Raw genomic sequence first — 25,720 nt, 5'->3', positions numbered from 1 at the left:
ATTTGTTTCACACACTGTCTTTTGCACTTTTCCATTCATCATCATCATTCATTCTTTCATTTATCTTCTGTCTCTGTCCTTTCACTCTCTTCTTTTGTTTTTTTTAATACGTACATAGTCGAGGCTCGTGGAAGAGCTGGGGCACAGAGCAAATCAGAGCACAACATAGAAAGGGAAGAGCAGGAGACAAGGGAAATGCCAAAAGTAGGGTGGAGGGAGAAGGTAGATGGAGACAGACAAACAAGGGATGCAGGCAACGATGAGGGATATTGGAGAATGCAAGGAATGGACAAGGTGGATACATAAGCAATTTTTTCGAGGGGTGGGGTGATTTAGCAGGTGTAGGAAAGATCATGGCTTTGGATTGGGGATGACCTGAGATAGTTGTGAACAGCTGTCTTGAATTGGATCAAAGGGAACCTGTAGGTGGTTCCACAGGTGGGAAAAGAGAGGAATAAATGAGTGGAGGTGAACAGTGGTTCTGGATTTAGGCAGTTTCACCAGGAGGGCGTTTGCTTGAGGAGTTGTTGAGTTTTATGTAAAGTTGCAGGAACTGGTAAAACTAGTACTTAAACAAGACGTTTTGATTATTATGGGAGACTGGAAGGCAAAATGGGAGAAACAGGAGCACCAGGGATTACAGGAAAGTATGGCCTTGGTATCCAAAATGAGCCAGGAGAGCGAATGCAGGAGTCGTGTGCAGAGAAAGAATGATCCCATAATTGCAAACAAATAGTTCAAACAACCCAAGCGTACACTGGACACACGGACTCCACTTGATGGGCAACAAAGAAATTGGATTGGCTACATTCTAATCAATAGAAGATGGAGAAGTGTTGTGCAATATACCAATGCAGGTGTAGACTGTGGGACAGATAAATGAACTCCTTGTGGAAAAACTACGAGTCAAATTGAGAAAGGTGAAAAAAAAAAAATCAAAAACTAATTGAAAACATATCTTACACTATATTAAATTTTGTTCATTTCCAAGGTGACGTGATGCGAGAGATCTCATTTTGTCATCCAGCCTGTAATATCTGTCCACTGTTTGCCTATTCACAGTTTGTCCATTTCTCCTGTTTGCCGAGTGCTTGAAACAGGTGGACGAGGGAATTAAATACAGGTAGTCAAAAATCATGATTGATAGAGCGAGATAATAGAGGAAGAGAGGCTGGTATACTCAGTGACTGAAAATGCTAATTTTATCACGAATATAATAGAGAAACAATCTCCAAAATTGTTGCATTACGCATCACAATGTGCTTGATGTAGTTTATTTAGCACAGGTGAGAAAACAACAGGTTATTGTTCTGTATTCGGATTCATGAGGAGCAGTTGTAACAGTGCTGTTTTATAGGCATCTGTAAATATAAATATTTTATCTCACATCTGCATAAAGCATGTTATAATTATATAAACACGTGAGGGAATCAATTCGAAACACACAAACTCATTCATTTGTTTGCATTGTTGTGCTTTTATAAACGGATAGGGAGCACCTGTGCACTCGGAGGATGATATTACTGTAAGGCAAATACAGCAAATTGCCTTCCTCGTGGTTCTTCTTCATTCGTCGTTTATGGAGTGTGTGGACAAAAAATGGCCATGCCCTGATTTGAACAGTTTTGAGTATTTGGCGGTGTTTAAACCACGATCTCACGGTCATTTATATTTACCGGTAAGCTTATCTACACCTGTCTCTCTCTTACACACACACACACACACACACACCCTTACAAACATCCTTACACACACACACACCCTCACAAACATCCTTACACACACACACACACACACACACACACACACACACACACACACACACACACACACACACACACACACACACACACACACACACACACACACACACAATAATTCCAATGGAATATTTGATGTGTTCTTGGTGCAGACACTGTACATACAGTAGAACATGTGTTGGACAACCCCAATTCATTGTTCTTTGTGAAATTAATGCAAATGAAAGTTTCCCCCCCCATCAGAGGGCCATTCCATTGACGGTGCCGCCTTCAGACAGACAGTCATCTGTGGAGCGAAGCCGTCTCAGTCCTGACCTCTTGCACTTTGCAGCACCAGCGGTGCCGGCTTGCCCGTGAAGAGCGACGCGTAGGGCACAAAGCCCGAGCTCCTGGCACTTGCTGGGGCGGTGTTGGTCACGCAACCTCCCACGGAGGGTCCCAGCTCGGGGGGGGTCTGACCGGGCGCTCGCGACGCGGCTGTTGCGCTATTGACGACGCGGCAACTGAGACAGGAACAGCCCGACACCGGGTGTAGAGTGGAGGAAGCGTTAGTTGGGTAGAAGCGTGGTGGACGGAAGGCGCACAGAAGGTCGGGTCGCGGGTACGGATGCGAGAGAGCTCGGAAGGGGTCCAGGGGGCGAAATGAGGCTGCCAGGAACCCGCTCCCCGACGCTCCACTTGGACCAGCCAGGCCTACAGGAGAGTAGTAAGGTAGCGGAAGGTGCGGTGGGAATTGGTACTGCAAAGTACCTGATGCTACCGCAGCTTGACTCATCAGGTATGTATAGAACCCGGGGTCTCCAGGATGCGGCCAGCTCATTGCCATCCGTTGTCGTTTGTCCTTCATGCGCCGGTTTTGGAACCACACCTGCGAAATGGTACAACATTGTCGTCACATCGTAATCGTTACAAGTACTGATCTTTAACCTGGTCCGGTATATTCACGTAAACATTGGATGATACTACCAAATACGCCCCTTTTATTCGCAACCGGAGGAATACGCCTCACCCCCCTTTCCCTCAACAACCTCACGTCTCCACATAAACAAGCCCCAACGATTTCCATAACAAGCCCCTCCCCTCCACATAACAAGCCCCTCCCCTCCCCATAACAAGCCCCAACCTCCCCATAACAAGCCCCTCCCCTCCCCATAACAAGCCCCTCCCCTCCCCATAACAAGCCCCTCCCCTCCCCATAACAAGCCCCACCCTCCCTATAACAAGTCCCTCCCCTCCCCATAACAAGCCCCCCCTTCCTCCCTGTAACAAGGGTCGTTGCTTGTTCATAGAAAGGTGACATGTGTTCGTTTGAGGTACCCAGGGTATAATAAATTATATTTCCAGGTTTAAGGTGTACATGCAGCAAACACCACATGGTGATCTTTTTGCTGTTTCGTTTTGAGTCTTTGAATGTTCACATCAATGGTGCCACAAGATATTAGGCCTCCTCTAAATGGCCTTCCACATCCAAGTCATTGATGTCATACAAAATTTTAAAGAGATGCTTCACCATTGAAAAGGGACAAAAACGTTATATAGCATGATGTTTCATGCTATATATATCGTTTTTGAAGAGTCCAAGTTATCAATAAAATATTCTCCAAGGTGAATCCCTCGTATGTTTAAAGTTTATCATCGATCGGCCAAGCAGTTGCAGAGAGAGACAATTTAAAGCGAAAATACACACGCACACACACACACACACACACACACACACACACACACACACACACACACACACACACACACACACACACAATACACCGAGAAACACACATACACACAGAAACACACACACACAAAGAAACACACACACACCAGAGAAACACACATACAACAGAGAAACGCACAAACACACACACACACACACACACACACACACACAGAAACACACACACGTGTCGCCACTCGCGTTTGTAATCCCGTGTGTGTGTGTGTGTGTGTGTGTGTGTGTGTGTGTGTAATTCGACGTAAGAATCGGAGGATCGTTGCACATAAGAATTGAAAATCACAAGAGATAGAATTGTGAGAAACAAAAATAAAAAAAAACAAGATGTGTGTGTGGAGTATGTATATGTGTACATGTGTGTGTGGATGTATATATGTGTATATGTGTATATATGTGCATATATATATATGTGTGTGTGTGTGGATGTATGTGTATGTGTGCATGTGTGTCTGTGAATAAGAGAGAGACAGAATTGTGAGGAACAGAAATGAAAAAACGAGATGTGTGTGTGTGTGTGTGTGTGTGTGTGTGACCCACTCCCGGGTGTGTGTGTGACCTACTCCCCTCTTCCCCCCCCCCCCCCGTGTGTGTTACCCACTCCCGTGTGTGTGTGTGTGTGTGTGTGTGTGTGTGTGTGTGTCTGCGTGAATAAGAGAGACACAATTGTGAGGAACAGAAATGAACAAACGAGATGTGTGTGTGTGTGTGTGTGTGTGTGTGTGTGTGACCAACTCCTGGGTGTGTGTGTGACCTACTCCCCCCTGTGTGTGTGTGTGTGTGTGTGTGTGTGTGTGTCTGTGTGATTAAGAGAGACACAGAATTGTGAGGAACAGAAATGAAAAAACGAGATTGTGTGTGTGTGTGTGTGTGTGTGTATGACACCCACTCCCCCTCTCCCCCCCCCACCCCATGTGTGTTACCCACTCCCCTGTGTGTGTGTGACCCACTCCACTCCCCCCCCCCCATGTGTGTGTGTGTGTGACCCACTAACCCCCCCCCCCGTGTGTGTGATCCACTCCCCCGTGCGTGTGTGTGTGTGACCCACTCCCCCCCCCCCCCCCCCGTGTGTGTGTGACCCACTCCCCTGTGGGTGATCCACTCCCTGGTGCAGTGTGCGTGATGTGGGAGGGATGGGGGTGGGGAGGGAGAGGATTTGAGCTCTTGAAGTCACATTGTACATGCGATGTAATCACACATTTCAAACTGTATTTCCCATGTGCACACACATGCATTCACATGTTATCAGAAGTAAATACATTGTGTAGATTACATTATTTGTGGATCTGATAAATTTCCAGTGACCATTTCGTAAAACTGAATGTGCAACATCTAAATGAAGATGTCCAAATGTCACACGTCCATGCCCGTGGGATTCCCACGGGTGACCCCACTGGTATAATAATACGCTTGTTCGTCTGTCCGTCTGTCTGTGTGTAACATTCCCTTCATTTGTTGGACAGCTCGACTGACTACACCCACAATTCCAACTTGAAAAAACAATACAGTCACCATGTTGGTGATGACTGAAGTCAAAGACATCTTCGGAGCAGTCATATTCACAATCGCCATACCCTCCCTATAAGTTTTCCCCTATAAGTTGCCCTCCCTATAAGTTTTCCCTGCAGTGTAAAACGACCAAAGCAACAGTTAAAAGGACACAGATAGGCGTCAAGGGCCTTGTGAAGATAGGCCTCAATGATCGAGGGAGCGGTCTGTTGCCTTTTAGACCTCCCAAATAAATATGCGGCATTCTCTCAAGCAAGGCCTAATCCCATGTCATTATGAAGGTCTTTGTCCTTTATATTTATGAAGATAAAGATCAGAAAGGAGTTAATTGTTTTCAGGCCGTGTATTGGCACAATTAACCTGCTCATGGGTACATATCTTTTCCTCATATCTCGTGGGATTGCGAGTTGGAAAGGCGACTGTGACAGGCCATGACACGTAGGAATTGTTTCTGTAAAGTCGTTTTCATGCATTATAGGGGAGGGGAAAGTGTTAAATATTCCACTGTTTCCATGCGGAAATGCACGTTTGTTTATACGAGCCACGAGAGGGTGTGGAGGGGAGGACAGATTTGGGAGGTTGAGGCTTTGAGAGAGGGGGGGAGGATGAAGACTTTCACTTTGGGGTGGGTGGGGGAGGGTTTGAGCAGTTGTGGTTGGGGGGGGGGGGGGGGCGGATTTGAAGGCTGGAGTGGGGAAGAGATTGACGCCTTCGGGTTGGGAGGGGGAGAATGAGGACTTGGGGTTTGTGAGAGGGGGGAGGTTGAGGACTTAATTTTTTTTTTGTATACATACAAGATCGAGGCTCGTGAAAGAGCTAACATTAATCACACAAAAAGTGAAACCGACACATAAAACACAAAATAAGGGGAGCGGGACACAAGATTGGGAGAGAGGGGCAAGGACAGACACAAACATAACATTTGAGAGCAGGGACATCGAGAGAACTGTGGGAGGGAGAGGGCTTGGGGGGTGAGGTGGGAGAGGTATAAAACATATGAACACTGCAAGGACTTCCACGAAAGAAGTTGGAATTTCAAAAAAGTGTATCTGGGGTGAATTAGCGGGGGTAGAAGAGATCAAGGTTTTGGATGGGGGAAGATAAGAGATGGTGGTGAACAGCTGTTTTAAAGACCTGGAGGGAGGAGTGGGATTGAAGGGAGTGGGGGAGTTTGTTCCAGAGGCGGGAGAAAAGAGGAATGAAAGAGTGAAGGTGAGTAGAGAGCCGAGATTTTGGCAGTTTAACCATAAGAGGGTTGCTGGCAGACTTGGTCACATTTTACACTTCACGGATTTTACACCTGTTAAGGTGTAGTGTTAAGCGTCGAGCAGGGAAGCAGCACGTAGCACGTTAAGGTCTTTGGTATAACTCAGTCGGGATTCAAACCACTGACCTCCCAGACTCAGAGCGGACAATCTTACCATTCATTACACCAACGAGTCTGGGAAACAACAAAGTCAAACAAGCTTGCACGTGCGACCCGGGTCTGTCTCGGAGTCATTTGGTCCAAATACGTCATCTTGCAGTGAGCAATACGAGCCTCCCCTTATCCCTCTCCCACTCAAATAATATCTGGCTTTCATAATGAGCAGCCAGAACATGAGTAAGAAGATGTGATCCTGGTATAAATAAATAAATAATTTTATTGTTTATACAATTCAAGTTTTCAACTTCTGCAATATGACCCAAACCGAACTTGTTATTCCATCTCCTACATACAGAAAGCTAATTGGCCGTCTTAAAGCAGATATTCAGCCAATAGGAATGTGTGTGAGGTCATTTGAAGTTTAACCCACAGAACGCTCAAAGTTTCCTCCACCTATTACTCTGACATGCCTTGTAGTTACTCTGATAAAAGTGTGAGCCTGCAAATGAAACCGTGTCATAGTTACTCCTGTACAAAATAATATATACTAAAGTACGTCAGAGAGTTAACTTGAGTGTGGAACCTTGTGGCACAGCCCAAACTGAATTAGCAATATGGCATACGAGACTTTCAAAATGATGGATGAATTTTAAACGAGGCCTTTTGTGCATCCGCTGCATGTGTTTAGACTGACTTAGTTCTGCGCACCGGGCACTTGTAAACTGCCGTTGATAGCGCAAAATCTATAATTCAAATAAGCTTTTTAAACATAACTTTCAACATTTATACGAAAGAGTGGCAATTTCAAAATAGATAACCATAATTCTTCTGTTCCTGAATGTAAATTGCACTCATGGACATATAGGAAATGCGAGAAATATCTATGGATAAGAGATATCGGGTTCATACCATTTCCTGTTGGCTAGTAGTATAGGCGAGCGGCGACAGTCGATATAAAACACAAACAAACACACACACACTCCTCACTATCCACAAAATGTTCTACAAAGATCAATGCATCCCAATAATCTACCTGCCAAGGAAAGAACTAGGTGACGACCTGATGGAACTCAATGAAGTGCACCAAATTACAACTGTAGGATTAGCAGAGTACGTGAAAAGTTCAACAGACTACCGATACAATTTGTGTACAAGCATGAACATAACAAGCCAGAAAAGGTATTTCTCACTCACATTACAAAAAACTTCCAAAAACAGGTGGAATTAGAAGAGGTCACGCACCAAACCGAAAACAGTAACGAATACAGCCTCAACGATTGCAAAAAAGATAAAAGAAAAATACAAGATGAAATACCAGCAGATATACAGTGACAACTGGGAGAAAGACAAAAGAGAAGGGAAATATAGCAAAAAAAAAAAGTTGGACAAATTGGGGATAGACAATGAAGGATCACTGGAATGGCTAAGAAGAGGTCAGCTCAACTGGGATGGAGAACAAATCATTATTAATGCCCAAGACTAAGGACACTACACCAATGGATTTAAGAAGATGGCGGGACTGAGTCATTCGGACAAATTGGGGACTTCTGCTTCCAGTTCCTCTGGCGAGGCAGCGCCCTTCAAGGTCTCCACGTCATCAAAGTTAAGTATTTTGCCAATCGTGTCATTGTCAAATTTACACTGGTTATTTTACTGTGCATGTGTTACTGTGTGCTTCTAGTTAGATCTTGGTTTTGTGATTCGTGCAAACCTGTATGTAATGAGTCGTCTTGTTCGCACTGCATGTGGGGCCTGTACCTCGAGGCTTCCCTCACCCCATCGGTATTTTGTAAACTCAAGTTCTTTCTTTTGCTGCATTGATTTTTTCTTTGATTTTCTCTTCACCACCTATTTCCTTCCCCCAAACATCTTACCCTTTGTTTAAAGACTTAAATACAATTTTTTATTTATAAATAAATTATTACCTTCTCTCCTCGCAGTCCCCTCCTCCGCCCACGACCTCGTGCGTGTTGTCTCGCCCCAACCCCTTTATCTGCTTTTTCTTCTTCTACCTCTTCTACCTCTAGCCATTACTCACCTTTCCAATTCCATTTCAATTTCAACCCATTCTCCTGCTTTCTCAGATCCACACCCTCACTTCAGGGAATTTTACCAGATTGTTTTTCATGGTTTTGTTTAAATATGTTTAAACTTTCTCCTGCAGTGTTTTATTCAGTGGTATATTACAACACGCTGTTCTTCTTCCTACTTAAAAGGTTTTCTTAAATGTCCTCATCAAATCATTCCATTTCAAAATAAAATTAAATCTCTTATAGTTCTTCCTTTCTACATTCTCTAAACTCACCTAAATTACACTCTAACGTTTTCAAACGGATCTCTGACTTGAAAATCACAATAAACCCAGTTTGTAATAAATGTTCGTTTTTCATTAATCATCCACTTTCTAAACTCCCCCCTCCACCCTCCCCTCCTAAACTCCCCCCTCACCCTCACCTCTCCTTTTCAAATCTCCCCCCTCACCCTACCCTTCAAATCCCTCCCTCCCCCTACCATCTTTCTCCAATTCCCCACTCTACCCCCCCTCTTCCTCAAAGCTGCCTCCTCCCCGCTTCCTCTCCCTTCCATCTCATACCTCCACCTCCTCCAACCTTCTACTTCGCTCTGCCCCCCTCAAACAACGCCTCACTGTTCCTCATCCCATCACCATCAAACCTTTTGTCCTCCTCATCCTTCCCTTTCTCCGAGCTCTTCTGCAATCTCTGACATGCTATCAACAGCTCTCCCTACCTCACCCTCTCACCCCTCATCTTACCATACACCTCCCCTCCCCTGTCCTGTACCTGTAGCTCCCCCTCCCTCTTCCTTAACGGTATGGATCTCAACCATCCGGGAACATCACTCAAACCTGATTGATCTCTCCATCCATACAGGTTGCTTCTGACAAACCAGACTTAATCTGCTTAACATAAACTTTCCTCCTTCAATATGTCTCTGATTCCTTAATATCTCTTCCTGGTTACTCCCTCCTGCAGTATGACTTACCTGAGCCTCGTCCTGGTGGCAGTGTTGTTACCTTCATCAAAAACTCTTTTCCTCACTCTCCATCCCACCCCCAGGAGTACCTCTGGCTACGGCTTCCTCTCCGCTCCCACCTTTTGTTCATATGTGTGTTGTATCGTCCTCCAAACAGTGATGACTCCATTCACATCTCACTGTCTGACAACATGGACCAACTTCCATGCACTTATCCCATCTCTCTCTTCCTCATTTGGGGCAACTACAACTGCCATCATGCCAGCTGGCTGGTTCTGGGTACCTCTAAAACCTTCTATGGCACCTCAGCAAAGGACTTCTGCGACTCACTGGGACTGACACAATCTGCCAATTTCCCGACTCGGATCTCAGTCAACGGAGCATCTTCTCTTATACACTTGGTTATGACTAACTTCCCTGCAAATGTCTGCTGCTCTTCTTCTGCTCCAATCGGCTCATCTGATCATGTGTTTGTTAAAGTGGACATCTCTCCGACCATTCTCAGAGAGCCTCCTCAGCGTCGACGAATCTGGCATTTCACTCAGGCCGACTGGCACCGTCTTCAAGCAGCCACCAATCTTCTGGACTGGTCTCCCATCACTATTGCCTCTGGCATCAATTCTTCTTGGGAATTCTTCCAAAGTAAACTGCTCTCTCTCTCTCATGCACAGATTTATCCCATCTCGTCTTTAGTTGTCATACCCTTCCTCCCATCCATGGTACACAGAATTTTGTGGTAAGGCAGTTGCCCTGAAACAACTTCCCTTTGCCTCATGGAAGGCAAATCCAAATGAAGGCAATCTCAGTTCCTTCCACCAAGCTCGGAACAAGTGTGTGTCTACCCTCAGGAGAGCCAGAAAACACGATATCTTTAATCTCAAAACTGAACTCTCAAACCTGTCTCCCTCCTCCAAATCCTGGTGGTGTCTGGTCAAATCTGTTTCTGGTGTTTGTGCCCCTTCCATCCCCTTTCTTACCTCAAACGGCTGGCTACACAGCTGACACTGCACGTGAAAAAGCCGAATGCCTCAACTCTGTGTTTGCCTCAAAATCTTGTGTCCCAAACCCATCTCTCTCTGTACCCACCTTACCCAATCGAACCCAGTTGCTCCTGGACTCTGTGTCCTTCTCTCCTGACAAGGTGGAGAAGTTTCTGACAAACTTTGACTATGATTCTACAACTGAGGGGGTGATGCTGACGGCATCAGCCCACGGGTCCTAAAAGCCTGTTCTTCCGCTCTTTCACTCCCACTCTCTGTTCTCTTCACCCTCTTTTGCTCAAGGTCATCTGCCATCTGCTTGGAAATCAGCCAACATTACCGCTTTACACAAAAATGGTGCAAAAACAGATCCTTGCAACTACAGACCAATCAGCCTGCTCCCAATAATCAGCAAGGTCATGGAATCCATCATCGTTTCTGACATCAAATCCTTCCTCTTCTCCAATGGCTTAATCTCTGATCATCAATTTGGATTCAGACCAGGTCACTCTACTCTCGACATGCTGCTTCAGCTGTCTCAATAATGGATGGAGCTCCTCAACGCCAAACAGGAAATCAGAACTGTCTCACTTGACATATCTCGTGCCTTAGATACGGTCTGGTACCCCACCCTGCTCACCAAACTCTCCTCTTGTGGTATCCATGGAAATCTCCACGCATAGCTTGCAGACTTCCTCTCTGGTCGCAGTCAACGTGTGGCCCTGAATGGGTTTCTTTCATCTCTCCTTCCTGTTCAGGCTGGATTTCCTCAAGGCAGTGTTCTGGGCCCTGTACTTTTTCTGGTCTTCATCAACGATCCATCTGATTCTCTGGAAAATCCTCTCTATATTTTTGCTGACGACTCCACTCTCTGCCGCTCCATTCCTCATCCCTCAAATCGGCAGTTTACAGCCTCCTCACTCTCTGCAGACCTAGACAAAATCACAGACTGGTCAAACAAGTGGAACATGTCTTTCAATCCTGACAAATCTCACTATCTCACTATGTCTCTCCAAAAAGACCATCTGGACAACCCTCCCATCTACATTTTCCACAATCCTCTCAAAGAAGTTCTGTCACTCAAGCATTAGGGTCTCACTATGTGCCATGATCTTTCCTGGGAAAATCACCTTTCCAAGCTGGCCTCCAAAGCCAGTCACCGACTGGGCATCCTCTGCCATGCAAAGTCCTTTCTGGGCACTTCTGAGCTCCTCACCACATACAAAGCTTTCATACGCAGCTTGACGGAGTACTGCTCTCCCCTCTGGGCTGATGCTCCTGCCTCACACCTTGCTCGGCTTCACATTGTAGAAACCAAAGCTTTCACGATCATTTATATCTCCCACGATGAAGCTGACTCTGAGGCCCTTTCATTTGCTCACCGCAGGCATGTTGGTCCGGGCTTTCTATCGCCTACCGACTCTTCTCCGGCCTTGCTCCTCCTGTTCTGTCTGTGCTCTGTCTCCCAAATATTCCTGCAGGATGCACAAGATCTGCCAGCAACCCTCTTCTGTTTAAACTGCCAAAATCTAGACTCTCTTCTCACCTTCACTCTTTCATTCCTCTTTTCTCCCACCTCTGGTACAATCTCCCACACTTTCTTCAATCTCTCCCCTCCCTCGAGGTCTTTAAAACAGCTGTTCACCACCATCTCTTGTCTTCCCCCATCCAAAACCTTGATCTTTTCTACCCCCGTTAAAACACCGCAAATCCACCTCTTTCAATCTCCAACTTCTTTCCTGAAATTCCTAGTAGTGTTCATTTGCTTTATACCGCGAACCCCCACCCTCCCTCCTCCCCCAGCCCTCTCCCTTCCACAGATCTACCGACGTCCCTGTTCTCTACTCTTGTTGTGCTTGTGTGCTTTCCTCTCTCCCCCTCTTGTCTCCCGCTCCCTTCATTGTATGTTTTATGTGTCAGTGCATGTTTTCATGTTTAATGTGTTAGCTCTTACACGAACCTTGATTCTGTATACAAAAAAAGAGTGTAGGTTCTGCAAGGTAGAAACAAAGTACGAGTCACCTCCTATTGGGGTGTAAGAAAACTCATGTCAGAGCAGCTGTACACCCAAAGGCACAACAATGTATGTAGAGTAATTAACTGGCACATATGCAGAAATTTCAATGTCCTCTTGGAAACTTGAACCAAAAGCAATAATTGAAAGCAAGGACAAAATGCTCATGTACGACTTGATGATCCCATCCAGCTTGAAGAGAGAAAACAAAACATTGTGACCAGACATAGTACTCAGGAACAAAAATGAAAAGACAGCATTGCTGATTGAGGTTTCAGTACCCAGTGACTTTGGTCTAAATAATGCAGGAATCATGAAAAAGATCAAATATCAACACCTCAAGAATAAAGTGAAAATATCCTGGAAGCTGAAGAATGCCAAAATTGTACAAGTGACAATTGCGGCAATGGTAATGATAAAAAAGAACCTTACAGAGATCTTAAAACCCATCCCTGGGAACATTAGGACAAACAAACGACAGTTGGAGGCTGTATGGGGCTCAGTGACGATCCTGAAAAGAGCCCTTGGAACAAAACTCTGAGAACAAGAAAACTACACAACTTAGCCCATGAATCGCAATCCTTCACACAAGCGGAGGTGGATACTTCGAGTCCTGGGAGGGGTCCGTTCCACCTTCTGAAATCCAAATTATGGAGATAACAATGAACATCACACACCGCACACACCCAGACAAGGACGTTTCTTCTTTTACCAATATATGCAAACATCTCGTATTTTTTTTTATCTCGCGGCCCCGGAACCAAACAAAAAAAATATCAATAACGGTGTTCACAGCCCACACACACCACCCCTCCATTCCAAACATGACTAATAGTAAATATCATCATTTTAAACTTACTCTGTGCATTCACAAGCACTGGATCTGACCTTACCATCGGTGTTAAGAAGCGTACAAACCAGATACGGTGTCTTCCTGTGTGAAGTCTGCCTGAATGTTGGTAACTACGCATCGGCTTTAAAATTGAAGACTTCCATTAAATAATCACCAAGCCTGCCATGTTCTCACTCCACGAGGTAATTCCACAACACGAGGTAATTCCACACGAGGTAATTCCACAAGAGTCAAAGTCCACTCACTGACAAGGATGATCACAAAGGTCGGGTAGAACGCGCCTGTCCACAGGCCTTACACATCGTCGGGAGTTTTTGTAATACGGGCTACAACATATTAACTTTTTGGGTGAGTTTATCAGAAGGTTCTCCCAAGTATTTTGTTGTACAGAGACAAACCCTTTTGTTTCAGGTACTTTTCCAAGTATTTTCGACTTCTTTTAGAAGCTTTGTGAGACATTTTATGTTACAATCCTTATCTGGCATGCATGATATACGTTCGGCCACCACCATGAAAGTTGTTGCCAGGGGTTTCTGCGCACGTGCGCAGAGCATTCTGGGGCTGAATACATCATTTTGAAAGTTCCGTATTGGTGTAGCTGTGATGGATGTGCAAATTAAAGACAAAATCGTTTCTCCGTCTCCTGCCGTCCATCCACCCATGACTTACTTCCTTTTGGTGTAATCTGGTTCCCTGCACAATTATAAAGGAAAAATGGACCTAGTTTTATATTTATTGATAAGTCAGTTGCGATGACTGCTCAGTTCGCTTCTAATGATTCCAAACACGAACAACTATACTTTGCTCACAGAGGTTGCACCAACTGAGAAGTGTCTTGAGAGATTTCATCACCAAACATTTTAATACAGAAGATTGAGTTTTTCCTAACATTGGTGAACAAAAGAGCCTTTTGGAAGTATCACTGTGAAAATGCCATGATTTTGATGGGATATTTTACGAAGACTTGATTGAAGCCAGGATTGGGAATCTCCCCAACAAATAAAAATGTGTGTTAACAAAATAAAGAACGTTCATCGAGGTATGCTAACCACGTGGGAAGGAAGGAGTATCTGATGTTTAAGGGTTAACCTTCGTCGAGCAAAAGAGGATTAAAGCCCAAAAAGCGAGCTTCTCCTTGCCTCCTTTGGTTGTTAACGTACCATTATTATACCTGTTGATTCCATCCATTATTATACCTGTCCACGATACAGACGGACACAAGGCTTCTATCAAAAAGAGAGATTTCCTCTAACATGACGTCACGCTCTGTCATGTCTGCAAGACGAGTGTTGATCTATCCGGGGTTAAAGTTCAAGCCTTGAATAGTTTCTCGACTTGTCGTGAATGCCCTGAAGCTTTGTTATAAATATGGGCCTCCATTATTGTTATTATTACCTCCGGTTTTCACCCCGGTTTGTTTGTCTGGGAGCAGGATATCTCAAAAAGTTGTGAATAAGAAATTTTGTGGACTTGTTGGGTGTGTGACAAGCATGAAATGATCCGATTTTGGTGGTGAAGATTTTGGCTCAGGTTCGAATCCAGATCTAGCCTAACAGTGGATACAAAATGTAAACTGTTCAACCGGGCGAAGGTAGGCCTATGCGCTCTACCGAGTGCCGTTCTATAGTTACCTCGGGCAGGTATATGCAGGGTATATTTTCACCCATGTCTGTTTTTTCTGTCTGAGCAGAATATTTCAAATAGTTGTGGACGACCCGGACGAAATTTGGTGTACAGATTGGCGGAGGTAACAAGAAAGGGAAATTCATGTGTTAGGATAATGGGGTTCGGGCTTTAAACAAAACGTGATGGCTGTCAGGTATTCCCCCACCTATCTTTGTATACACGGTGTGGGGAAGGGGAGAGAAGGCTGGGGCGACGGGGGAGGGGGTGTTGGGTGGGGGGGGGGGGGGGCGACAGGGGGGGCACTGGTGAAGCAAATAACGGTTGACCTGCAGTTGTTTAAAAAAATAAACGGTACATACGGAAATATGATCCCAAAGAAAGTGACCCAGATAAATATGTTTTAAAGCGAATTTCGCATAGTTTGCGTAGATAAGATATATAATATAATATCCAAGTTGACAAAATGGTGGTGCGTTGTGGGACATCCCCTGGAACAGCTTGGCCAACGTGTAATTGTTGGAAGTTAATATAATGGGCCAAGAACAGCTGCTCGAGGGGATGTCCCGACGTGTCCCCTAATTGAGATGTACATGACAGGAGGTTTTCATGATTAAGAGTTATTGCGACACACAGATGTACTACACGTGTAAACCTAGTGTTGGTGTAACGGTTAAGGTGAGATATTAAGGTCTTGCATTTGAGTCCCTGTCGTGCCGTGGGTTGACTCAGATTATATCATCTTTAGGAATTCGACAAAATGAGCACCAGCTTACCTGGCAACAGGGACACTGCATCAGTGACACAGCCACACTTCCAGAAATGATGTAACGAGCAACCACAGGCTGCATACGACCAACAATAATAACACGTGTCCTTAACATGGAAGGAAACAAGGCCTTCATTAAACCAGTGTGAGTTATCAATAAAAAGCGGTTAATGTCATTTCATATATTTTGTGAAATGGTTTTTGAAACGATCGGTAACGACGGAATAGAATTTAAAACACAAACTAGAAAGCATTTCAAAATGCAAAGCCCATCTGCTTTGTATTCAGACTCTTCGACTTCTTCTTCCGTCTGCTAAACATGACAAAAACAGCAAAATAAATGAATAAATCAATGAAAATTGACGATTTTGTGCAACTTTGACCTTTTCATCTAGAAAAACAAAAGTCTTCTGGCTTTTCATTGGTGAATAAACTCCGCGATACAAAAAGTAAATTCTTAAAATTTCAAGTCATTCAGATGAAAATTGATGATTTTAGGTGATGCTGACCTTTGACCTTTTGAAAATTTGATGACAAAAGCTCAAATGGCAAATTAAAATTACGGGTCAATTTAATGAAAATTGATGATTTTAGGTGATGCTGACCTTTTGACAAAATGCTTAATTTGTCTTGTCCATATTCTCGTAATAGAACTTTGTTGAACATTTGATGAAAACCCATCTCCTGTTGCGCAGGGATGGTGGGGGTGGGAAAAGGTGGGACGGGATAATAATACAAGGTGGGCACCCCGGCGCTCGGTAAAATGTCGTTGTCCCATAAATCGTGATACCTGTAAGTCGATACCAGTGACAGATACGAAAGAAGTTGTAAATTGTAAAATATTAATACGGTTGTTAAGTTTCAAAACTTACACCTAGTGCGCAATAAGTCGTCCCCTCTGTTCTATACATTTTCTTATTCGCAGTGACAGGTTACCATCACTTTATGAACGGTGTGTTGCATAACTCCAGAGATAAGGTGAATAACTTTAAAATTCAATCTCCCCTTCCCCCCCCCACCTCCTCTATCCAAACCATCACCTTTTCAACACCTGTTAAATCCCCCTCCATACCCCAAAAAAAATTGGTCGCTGTTCTGTATCCATGTTAACGACTCCTTACGTTATCCCCTACCCATCATCGTTACCCGCATCCATTGTCCGTCTCCGCTCATTTTGTCCTTCGGCCCTGCTGTTGGCGTTTCCCTCCGCTCCTCCTGCAGTTCCTTTTGTTCTGTTGCGTCCTGATCTGTTTTGTGTTATAGCTCTTCCATGAGCCTCGACTCGAGAAAAAAAATTCGTAGATAAACAAGGATTGAAGTGAAATAATAAAATAATCAATATCTTTATAATAATATCTTTAAAATAATCGATATCAAAATCAACAAAACAACAACAATAATAATAATAATCCAAATAAAAAGTCCGGAGCTCAACAATGTATTCATTCATCCTTCATACCATCAGCTCCAAAGCCAATTCCAATCCACGTGCACAGTATGTAGCAGGTTGTATTTGAAACCAGCACCAGGTGCAAAATGAGAGATTAATCAATGTTGAAGTACACGTTACACTCAGAGTGATCTCAGACCTCTGTTCTTCACATGTGTCCATTGTCAGTGCACCTGTGCTCTCGCTTCCATTATTTATTTTATCATTTTGTTTTCTCCCCTCCAAAAGGAATCGAAAAGAGAATTCCCATTACAAGTATGAGTAACCATGAGCAGATTAGAGCTTACAAGTTTTTACAAGAACAAGGTCAGGTCGTGTCAGGTATGGGGGCATGCGCCGGAGCACAGGTATGGGAGCATGCGCCGGAGCACAGGTATGGGAGCATGGGCCGTAGCACAGGTATGGGAGCATGCGCCGGAGCACAGGTATGGGAGCATGCGCCGGAGCATAGATATGGGAGCATGCGCCGGAGCAGCGCGTCTCCACATCCACTTGCGACGGTACTCCAGGTTACCGGTGCCTCCGTCTGGCCTATCCCTCAGGCTCATACCTGGCCCATCCCTATCTCCTTGAGATGCCGATCAATCTGCTGCAACAACGAGGCCCGTTAGCCTCCTCCACTCACGAGGCTACCTAGCTGAGAGTACCTGGTGAGCTGGATCAGCGTCCGGATAACGAGCCACATGTCCAAACAGCCGCAGCTGACGCTCACGGACCATACAGGTAACCAATCTCACCTGAGTCTCTCTCAGCAACCGCTCGTTGGAAACAAAGTCCGACCAGTGATAGCCAAGGATTCTCCGAAGATACTTCGTTCCGAAGGAGTTAACAACAAGAGAAAAACCCTCAAGATATACAAGAACAACCCTCGAGGATATCACACCGGTTTATTATAAACACTGGTTTAACATGAACACTGGTTTAACTCTAGAACGGCCCTCGGTAAAGAGCATACCTCCGCCAGGCTGAACAGTTTCCATTTTGTATCCCAGTGATTCGTCGGATCTGGATTCGGACCTGAACTAAAATATAATCGGCTTGTTCTTGTCACCTGACCAACTTATCCACCAAGTTTCATCCGAATCCGTCCATAACGTTTTGAGATATTGTGCGATATATTGGTTTTAGCCCCATCTCTCAACGAAGAATCACTTTAGAAATTCTCTGATCCAGATCCAGATTCAAATCTTCACCAAAACGGAATCAATCCCTACATGTCACAAACCCAACCTCTCCACCAAATTTTGTCCAAATCCAACCACAACTTTTTGAGATATCCTGTTCACAAACAAACAAACAAACAGACAGACAGAGGTGAAAACATAAGCTGCACCCACCCTCGGTTTTATAGGTAATGAACGCTGGTTTAACATTAACAACCCCCAAGGATATCACACTAATCTATTATGAACGTCAGTTTAACATGAACACAGATGTAACACGAACATTGGTTTATCATGAACACTGGTTTATTATGCACACAGTTTTTACATGAACACAGGTTTAACATTAACACCCCCCAAGGATATCACACTAATCTATTATGAACGTCAGTTTAACATGAACACAGATGTAACACGAACATTGGTTTATCATGAACACTGGTTTATTATGCACACAGTTTTTACATGAACACAGGTTTAACATTAACACCCCGCCAAGGATATCACACGAATCTATTATGAACGTCAGTTTAACATGAACACAAGTGTAACACGAACATTGGTTTATCATGAACACTGGTTTATTTTGCACACAGTTTTTACATGAACACAAGTTTAACATTAACACCCCCTCAAGGATATCACACTAATCTATTATGAACGTCAGTTTAACATGAACACAGATGTAACACGAACATTGGTTTATCATGAACACTGGTTTATTTTGCACACAGTTTTTACATGAACACAGTGTAACACGAACATTGGTTTATCATGAACACTGGTTTATTATGCACACAGTTTTTACATGAACACAGGTTTAACATGAACAACCCTCATCCTCAAGGATGCTACTTCTACCTGCCCAAAGTGTCACCTGTCCCATGCACCTGTTACTTCTGCATAGCAGGGTATCAATTTATTTATTTACTTTTCTTTTACTCGACGATTAAGCCGAACCAGTGTGGACGATATCTTTGCCTAGTTACCTGTGTCACTGAAGGTGGACGGAGGTTATATTTTCATTCCTGTTTGTCTGTCTATAAGCAGGATGTCTCAAAAAGTTATGGACGGATTCAGCCGAAACTTGGTGAATGAGTTGGTCAGGTGACAAGAACAAGCCGATTATATATATTTTTTTTTTTTTTTTTTTTTTTTTGTATACAAGATCGAGGCTCGTGAAAGAGCAAACATTAATCACACAAAAAGACAAACCGACACACAAAACACAAAAAACAAGGGGAGCGGCAGACAAGATGGGGAGAGAGGGGGGAGGACACAAAAGAGAGGGGGAAGAAGGGGAAGGACACAAACACAACATTTGAGAGCAGGGACATCGGGAGGACTTGGGGGGAGGTGGGAGAGGATTAAAACATATGAACACTGCAAGGACTCTGGGGTGAATTACCGGGGGTAGAAAAGATCAAGGTTTTCGATGGGGGAAGATAAGAGATGGTGGTGAACAGCTGTTTTAAAGACCTGGAGGGAGGAGTGGGATTGAAGGGAGTGGGGGAGTTTGTTCCAGAGGCGGGAGAAAAGGGGAATGAAAGAGTGAAGGTGAGCAGAGAGCCTAGACTTTGGCAGTTTAACCATAAGAGGGTTGCAGGCAGATCTTGTGCGACCTGAAGGAATATTGGGGGGACAGAGCACAGAGAGAGCTGGGGGAGCAAGGCCGGAGAGGAGTCGGTAGAAGACAGAAAGACCACCAACCTGCCTGCGGTGAGTGAGTGAAAGGCCCTCGGCGTTGACTACATCGCAGGAGATTCCAATGATTCTGAAAGCTTTGGCCTCAACAGCGTGAAGCCGAGCAAGGTGTGAGGCAGGAGCACCAGCCCAGAGGGGGGAACAGTATTCCATTGAGCTGCGGATGAAAGCCTTGTATGTGGTGAGGAGCTCAGGTGTGCCAAGGAAGGACTTCGCACGACGGAGGATGCCCAGTCGGCGACTGGCTTTGGAGGCCAGCTTGGAAATGTGGTTTTCCCAAGAAAGATCATGGCAGATAGTGAGACCCAAAAGCTTGAGCGACAGAACTTCTTGGAGAGGATTGTTGAGAAAGTAGATGGGAGGGTTGTCCAGTCGGTCCTTTCGGAGAGACATTGTAAGAGTGTGAGATTTGTCAGGATTGAAAGACATGTTCCACTTGTTTGACCAGTCTGTGATTTTGTCCAGGTCTGCAGAGAGTGAGGAGGCTACATTAATGGGATAATGGGATGTGCATTTCGGTTCAGGTCCGAATCCATATCCGGCCTATCAGTGGGACACAAAACATAAATTGTTCACCTGGCAGGTGTAGATAGATGTAGGTAGATGCTCTACCAAGTGTCGTGAGTAATTTCCATGAAAACAATCCAGCGGTGTCAAGTCAAGGGAATCTGGGAATTCTGTTCTGTGAACTGATAAAATGTTTCTCTCACTCAAGTGAGACATTCATTTGAGGTGCGGGATGTGGCTCCATCTTGTTGAAACCGTAGATTTTCATTATCTCTCAACCTGACGCTCGGTAAGTCTTCATTGTGTGAAGATAACGATATGACGTCACACGTACTGTCTTTCCTTATTAAAACCTTCATTAAACCTTCATTAAAAGAGAGATTTGTGACGAACTTGATCCACACCAGACGGTGATTTTCGGAGAGCGAAGTGATGCTTCTTCTTCATGTTCTTGTGTATTGTACAATCCCCAAAATGTGCAATTCCGTTTATGAATTATCCCATTAATGTAGATACGTCACTCATCAGAGAAGATGATGTCATTGATACTGGGGTCCTCATTTTTCAGTGTTAAATTTTTTAAAGGAAAATGTCCTTGCAATGTCTTCCTTCAGTATTCGTCGCACTGGTGTGGGATTGAAGGTTCTGCTCTGATGTTAAATTGTCCCATTATTACCTGAATAAAAAAATTAGTGTCCCAGGCAATTGAATGAAATTTGAAATTTATTCACACCTGCATTACAAAGAAAATCTCAGGATGATCAAATGTTTTCCACCCTGTATAATAATAGACTTACCACAACAACAGCAGCAACAACAACAACATCAACGACAGCAGCAGCAATAGGAGCAGAAGGAAACAACGCGTCCAAGGAGGTAAAAATATTGACGGACGACAAAGACCGAGAAAGGGAAAAACGCGAATGTAGAAAATGAACGGCACAATCATCATTCCCAGAATGGTCTCCGGTCGGAGCAAATATCGGTCGGAGCAAATGTAGGAACTAATCGAGGAACCCGAAACAGCCGGTTACAAGAAGAGCAGATGATCGTATTGTGAGGATTGACGCACATTGTTCGGAAAGTTGACATCACCGGGGGATCAATTCAATGGCATCACTAGGGATCAATTCAATGACATCACCGGGGATCAATTCAATGACATCACCAGGGATCAATGCAATGACATCCCCGGGGATCAATTCAATGACATCACCGGGGATCAATTCAATGACCTCACCAGGGATCAATGCAATGACATCCCCGGGGATCAATTCAATGACATCACCGGGGATCAATTCAATGACATCACTGGGGATCAATTCAATGAAATCATCAGGGATCATTTCAATGATATCATCAGGAATCAATTCAATGTCAGCATCAGTAATCAATTCAATGTCATCACTGGGGATGAATTCAATGACGTCACCAGGAATCAATTCAATGACATCAACAGGGATCAATGCAATGACATCACCGGGGATCAACTCAATGACATCACCAGGGATCAATTCAATGACATCACCAGGGACCAATTCAATGACATCACCAGGAATCAATTCAATGACATCACCAGTAATCAATTCAATGTCATCATCAGGAATCAATTCAATGTCATCACTGGGGATGAATTCAATGACATCACCAGGAATCAATGCAATGACATCACCAGGGATCAATGCAATGACATCACTGGGGATCAATTCAATGACATCACCAGGGATCAATTCAATGACATCACCAGGGACCAATTCAATGACATCACCAGGAATCAATTAAATGACATCACCAGGAATCAATTCAATGACATCACCAGGGATCAATTCAATGACATCACCAGGGATCAATTCAATGACATCACCAGGGATCAATTCAATGACATCATCAGGAATCAATTCAATGACATCACTGGGGATAAATTCAATGACATCACCAGGGATCAATGCAATGACATCACTGGGGATCAATTAAATGACATCACCAGGGATCAATGCAATGACGTCACCAGGAATCAATTCAATGACATCACCAGGGATCAATTGAATGACATCACCAGGAATGAATGCAAAGACATCACCAGGGATCAATGCATTGACATCACAAGGGATCAATTCAATAACATCACCAGGGATCAATTGAATGACATCATCGAGAATAAATTCAATGACATCACCAGGGATCAATGCAATGACATCACCAGGAATCAATTCAATAACATCACCAGGGATCAATGCAATGACATCACCAGGAATCAATTCAATAACATCACCAGGGATCATTGCAATGACATCACCAGGAATCAATTAAATGACATCACCAGGGATCAATTGAATGACATCATCAAGAATCAATGCAATGACATCACCAGTGATCAATGCAATGACATCACCAGGGATCAATTCAATAACATCACCAGGGATCAATGCAATGACATCACCAATTAATCAATGCAATGACATCACCAGGGATCAATTGAATGACATCATCAATAATCAATTCAATAACATCACCAGGGATCAATGCAATAACCTGTACGTAGATAACAACTATGGCAATAGTTTTGCAACAGTTGAGATTTTTAATCTCCAACGTTTTGTGAAGTTATAATATAAATGATGATGAAAAATATCGTTATATAAACGATATGGAATGGCAGGATAGACTTGGAGATATGCATCCTCTGCACTGAGCGGTCTAGCTGGGGTTCGAATCCCGACCCAGGTATTAACTCCTATCCTGATGTTTCACAGGCAGGGTGATTCATCAACGGTAAATAAATGTGGAAGATCCCACGTTGTCCATCGTGAAAAGTAAGCGATTATCGCCGGCATCCTGAACAATTTACAAATTCCTGCACACACGCTTGTATATCCTGCGTCGGAGTGGCGACCCGTCCCTGGTCGTAACCCTACCCAAAGGAACTGCTTCGGTAGCACCGACAACCTGTATAGAGAAAGTCTGGTGCATGGTGACGTCAAAACACCAATACGCGAAACATGAAATGGGGAAAATCAGAGCAGCAAAGTGAATTCAGATGCCCAGACCGACCACTCTCTGTCTGTACCCTCCCACTCCCATTCCTCCCTCTCACCTTAATGGTTGTCTCAGGTAGGTTGAGCGCCGCCGCCAGCTCGCAGCGTCTCGGCCGCGACACGTAGTTCTCACGGTAGAACTCCTTCTCGAGCCGCGCGATCTGCTCGCGAGTGAAGGCAGTCCGGTACCTGCGCGCTTGGTCGGACCCCGGGGTAGGTGGGACGACCCCATCTCCAGGACTCGGACACAGAGCAGAACGGGGGGTTTCGACTCCTCTCTCGTTCCGCGTGGACACTTTTCGGACGTCGTGCGAGGCTGTGTCGAAGCAGGGAATGGGAGGAGGGTGGGGGCGGTGGGGGGTGAATGACGTCGGACACGGGACGGATGCGCACCTGTCGGGGTTGCACGCAACAAGACGTGAACTAGATGCGTCGCAAACATCGGTTGTGTGCGTTGCACGAACCCCATAAATAAATAAAACCACCGTTTAATGAAAATCGTTAACGAAAAACGAGGAAAACTTTCCGCATTTACAGCACAACGACAAATCACAAACACATTTTCGATCGGATTTACGAAATGTAGGCCGACATATAATTATTATTAAATTAATGATTATTATTGGTCTCAACCGATCATTATATTATTCTAACGTTATATATTAAAAATACGAAACAAAGTTACGAAAATCCAGTAAATTGCTCGTAAATCGATTTATCAAAGGATCCGAAAAGGTTCACGAGAGGAAAAAAAACATGTATTTACATTATTTTATATATAATGATAAATTAAACCAAACACAAATTAAAATACAAGAACATTTAAAATAAATTACCGGTGCAATGTGTCCGAACGTTTGCTTACAAAAAGATTGAGTTTACGTGAATGGAGTAAATTGGGTTCAATGGACATACCGGTACTGGTACCTGTGCCGTAGCTCGGCGACCTGCTCACTGCTCCGCACGAACCGAGCGACCGGTGATCTTCTTCTTCTGAACTCTCCTCGGTCTCAGGCACCGCCTCGGGTCCGTCACGCCGTCCCCCAGGCGAGACCCTCCGGTTCGAGAGGGACGACCGTTCGGGTGAAGAAGATCGTCCGTATGCACTGACCCTGCCCCGGTACCCGTGAGGGTCCGCACGGGTACCCGCGCTCTCCGCGCCGTTGGGTGTGATGCACAGGGCCGCGCAGGCCGAGCGCTCTCCGTTCCGACGTCCGGCCTCTGTGGACAGAATGTCGGACAGCACGGACTGGACGCGACCCGCCGCGTCGCTCAAAGGCCAGTCGATGGCGACTCCGTCTCTGCGGGTTGTCCACATTCCCGGTCCGTCTCGTCGACGTCGGACATTGACACTCACACCCGGGAACCTAGCGAGTACCCAGTGCCGCCGTTTTATCAGCGACCTTCGGTACTTGTAGACCGTGGGCGCGTCGAGGACCCATCGGACCCGGGGTTCTTATTTTAACTGCAGAGCACAGTCCGAGCTTGTCCCAACCGTGCGAAGGTGGTCCGTGGGCAGGAGGAGGAACGGGAGAGGTATGGCAGGAGAATGGATCGGGTTCCCAGCGCAATGGTGTCCCGAGGAGCCGGGCAATGACAGGCAATTCATAACCAAGTTCCACCACCCTCGGACCTTCCTGGGATTGGGCCCCAAGTTTCCGCGCTCGCTCGGCTTTTGGGAAACGCACCCTTTGCGTGCCGACTTATTTACACTATTACAACATGATATCATAAGAGAACACTCACTTACACTACTACACCATGGTATGATATCATCAGAAAACACTCATTTACAATATTACAATTTATCAGAGAACACATTCGAATTTACACTACTACATGATATCATCAGAGAATACTCATTTACAATATCACAATATATCAGAGAACACTTATTTACACTATTACAACATGATATCATCAGAGAACACTCATTTACACGACTACACCATTATATCATCAGAAAACACTCATTTACAATATTACAATTTATAAGAGAACACTCATTCGAATTTACACTACTACATGATATCATCAGAGAATACTCATTTACAGTATCACAATATATCAGAGAACACTTATTTACACTATTACAACATGATATCATAAGAGAACACTCATTTACACTACTACACCATGATATGATATCATCAGAAAACACTCATTTATAATATTACAATTTATCAGAGAACACTCATTCGAATTTACACTACTACATGATATCATCAGAGAATACTCATTTACAATATCACAATATATCAGAGAAC

The 25,720-nt window shown here is 44.4% G+C and overlaps 1 protein-coding gene across 1 annotated transcript; it reads right to left on the bottom strand.

The window, feature by feature from the left end:
• Window positions 1-1,770: 1,770 nt before the first annotated feature.
• Window positions 1,771-24,771, bottom strand: EVX1 (even-skipped homeobox 1). The gene is made up of 3 exons (XM_068131548.2): window positions 24,369-24,771; window positions 23,513-23,769; window positions 1,771-2,628 (listed from the first exon to the last, which is right to left on the bottom strand). Exons 1-3 carry the CDS (start codon window positions 24,769-24,771, stop codon window positions 2,065-2,067), a joined length of 1,224 nt encoding a protein of 407 aa, XP_067987649.2. The 3' UTR covers window positions 1,771-2,064.
• Between the last annotated feature and the right edge of the window lie 949 nt (window positions 24,772-25,720).

Source organism: Myxine glutinosa, chromosome 12 (genome assembly GCF_964187855.1).
Source record: "Myxine glutinosa chromosome 12, kmMyxGlut1.1, whole genome shotgun sequence".
NCBI classification, from domain to species: domain Eukaryota; kingdom Metazoa; phylum Chordata; class Myxini; order Myxiniformes; family Myxinidae; genus Myxine; species Myxine glutinosa.
Note: the sequence above shows the minus strand (reverse complement) of the source record. Positions and strands in the feature narration are given on the sequence as shown.